Source organism: Penaeus japonicus, unplaced genomic scaffold (genome assembly GCF_977035675.1).
Source record: "Penaeus japonicus unplaced genomic scaffold, GWHDUDI00000001_assembly GWHDUDI00000002, whole genome shotgun sequence".
Taxonomy (NCBI): Eukaryota; Metazoa; Arthropoda; class Malacostraca; order Decapoda; family Penaeidae; genus Penaeus; species Penaeus japonicus.
Window position 1 is genome coordinate 42,576,639 of NW_028234404.1, and position 2,500 is coordinate 42,579,138.

The 2,500-nt window shown below is 42.3% G+C and overlaps 1 protein-coding gene across 2 annotated transcripts in view; it reads left to right on the forward strand.

The window, feature by feature from the left end:
* LOC122259497 (leucine-rich repeat neuronal protein 1) overlaps positions 1-2,500 on the forward strand; it is a 65,083-nt gene that overhangs the window by 61,645 nt on the left and 938 nt on the right. For both annotated transcript variants that reach the window (XM_043026320.2, XM_043026321.2), the window contains exons 3-4: positions 1-672; positions 2,430-2,500. The exon at positions 1-672 is cut by the window's left edge and continues 1,844 nt beyond it; the exon at positions 2,430-2,500 is cut by the window's right edge and continues 938 nt beyond it. In XM_043026320.2, coding sequence (XP_042882254.2) covers positions 1-463 — 463 coding nt within the window. In that variant the 3' untranslated portion in view covers positions 464-672; positions 2,430-2,500. The remainder of the gene's footprint in view (positions 673-2,429) is intronic.

A 2,500-nucleotide genomic window follows, 5' to 3' on the forward strand; every position in this document is an offset into this window, starting at 1 on the left:
TCTGGTGACGCTCGTCTGGAATGGAACAGAGCGTCGAGCTTTCCCATCGTACAAGATAGTCTTCAGCCGAATCGACGCCAACGGGACGGACGTCGGGGAGAAGAGATCTAGCACTGCAAGTCCCACCAGGAAGACCTTCACCATCACGGGTCTTCATCCGGCCTCCACTTACCGTTTTTGCATAGGGTTTGAAGACGCCAGCGGCTACTGGCTGCAGATCTCATGCTGCGTCGCCAACACCCGGGGCGTGGAGTTCATGATGCAGGGATTTTCTAGAATCTCCAATGTGGCTGTTGCTGCCGTGGTAGTCATAGTGTTATCCATGACTGTGCTGGCGTGCTTGGTTTCGGCTGTGTCCAGAAAATACCGTCACAGGATGTACGAGACGCCAGACAAGGTGGGCGAGGACTCTAACTCAGTTCCCTTGGACAACTTATACCGCCCCCTTCTTATGGGGTCCTGACGGTCAAGGGGCGGGGCTGATATTCATGCATCCTTGATGTTACGTCGACCCCCGTGCTGCGCTCCCGCCCCTTCATCGCCCGGACCCCTCACGCCCCCAGTAGGTCGCTCAGCACATGGCGGGGCATCACACAACAGCCCGAGAGTGACGCCCGTCTCGTCAAGGAGACCTAATCTTTTGGAGGACTGCTGGCTCTCGCCTTCGCCTAAGTATGTAACCTGTTGGCAGATGATAGCTTTTACTACTGGGAAGGATCTTTACTTTACAGCAGATGACAAACAGGCTGCTTTTAAAATCAGATGAGATTCTTATTCTAGAAGCAGAATACATAAAGATAGGATATTACAAACTGTCTGCCGTATAATAAGACTCAGACCGCGATTGGTTCCCAATACATGAATATTAAAGAGATAGACATATTCATCACCTTAAGACACCATATTACCTTTGATCCTAATTTTAAATCATTCGTGAAAAATATGTGAGTAACTGCAGGTTTATAGAATCCATTTATATTCTAAGTCAAAAATTATTACTCTAAGAATTGATAAATTGGTATTGCAAAAATCAATGATGCATAAAATAGTAAAGTATTCATCATGTCGGTAAATTTGATTCAACAAATTCCAATAATGCAAGTACGTAACCTCTGCGATTGCATTGCGTAACTGCTTGAATAACCACATCAATTCCATTACCAAATACAACTATTGAATTGCAATCCCAGGCTGCCTCTTCCAGTCTGTTTCATCTTACATGGAGCGAGACACGGGCAGCATCTTTCTTCCAAGAACCATAGTTTTTGCCTCCATTGTGTTTGTCCAGGAACTGAATTGAAGTTTGCAGGATTCAAATGTCAATACTCTATATATTCCATGAAACGGCATACGACTCTCTTAATTTACCTTCTTCTCTGGTGCAGTGGGGGAAGAAATACAACCAGGATATTGCACACATGCAACCTTCATTTCGCAATGCTATTCAACTGAATGAAAAATCCATAGTCTTTTACATTTTATATCTAAGCGAATCTACCTGCACATCTATTATGAGTTTACATATTGTTCATGTACAAATATGTGTATCTACTGTATCTGTCTGTCTGTCTGTCTGTCCATCCATCTGTCCGTCCGTCCATCTATCCATCTGTCTATCTATCTATCTATCTATCTATCTATCCATCTATCTATCTATCTATCTATCTATCTATCTATCTATCTATCTATCTATCTATCTATCTATCTATCTATCTATCTATCTATCTATCTATCTATCTATCTATCTATCTATCTATCTATCTATCTATCTATCTATCTATCTATCTATCTATCTATTCTCACTATCTATCTATCTATCTATCTATCTATCTATCTATATATCTATCTATCTATCTATCTATCTATCTATCTATCTATCTATCTATCTATCTATCTATCTATCTATCTATCTATCTATCTATCTATCTATCTATCTGTCTGTCTGTCTGTCTGTCTGTCTGTCTGTCTGTCTGTCTATCTATCTATCTATCTATCTATCCAGCCAATCATCCTTCCATTCTCTCTCCGACTCTAACCCTCTCTTCTCTGTCTGTCTGTGTATGTATGTCCTCTGTCCGCTTCTCTCTCTCTCTCTCTATCTCCCCCCTCACCCTCCTCTCTCTCTCTCTCTCTCTCTCTCTCTCTCTCTCTCTCTCTCTCTCTCTCTCTCTCTCTCTCTCTCTCTCTCTCTCTCTCTCTCTCTCTCTCTCTCTTTCTGTATATTAGTGTAATGTATGTATGCCCTCTGTCCGCCCCCCCCCCCCTCTCTCTCACACACACACACACACACACACACACACACACACACACACACACACACACACACACACATATATATATATATATATATATATATATATATATATATATATATATATATATATATATATCATACATAGTTTACTCATTCATATTCCTTCCCTTTCCAGGAAGTCCCGCAACCTTGGGGGAATGCCCGGTCTTCTGGAAAGCGGCCTGGACAGATCCCCGGACCTCGTGC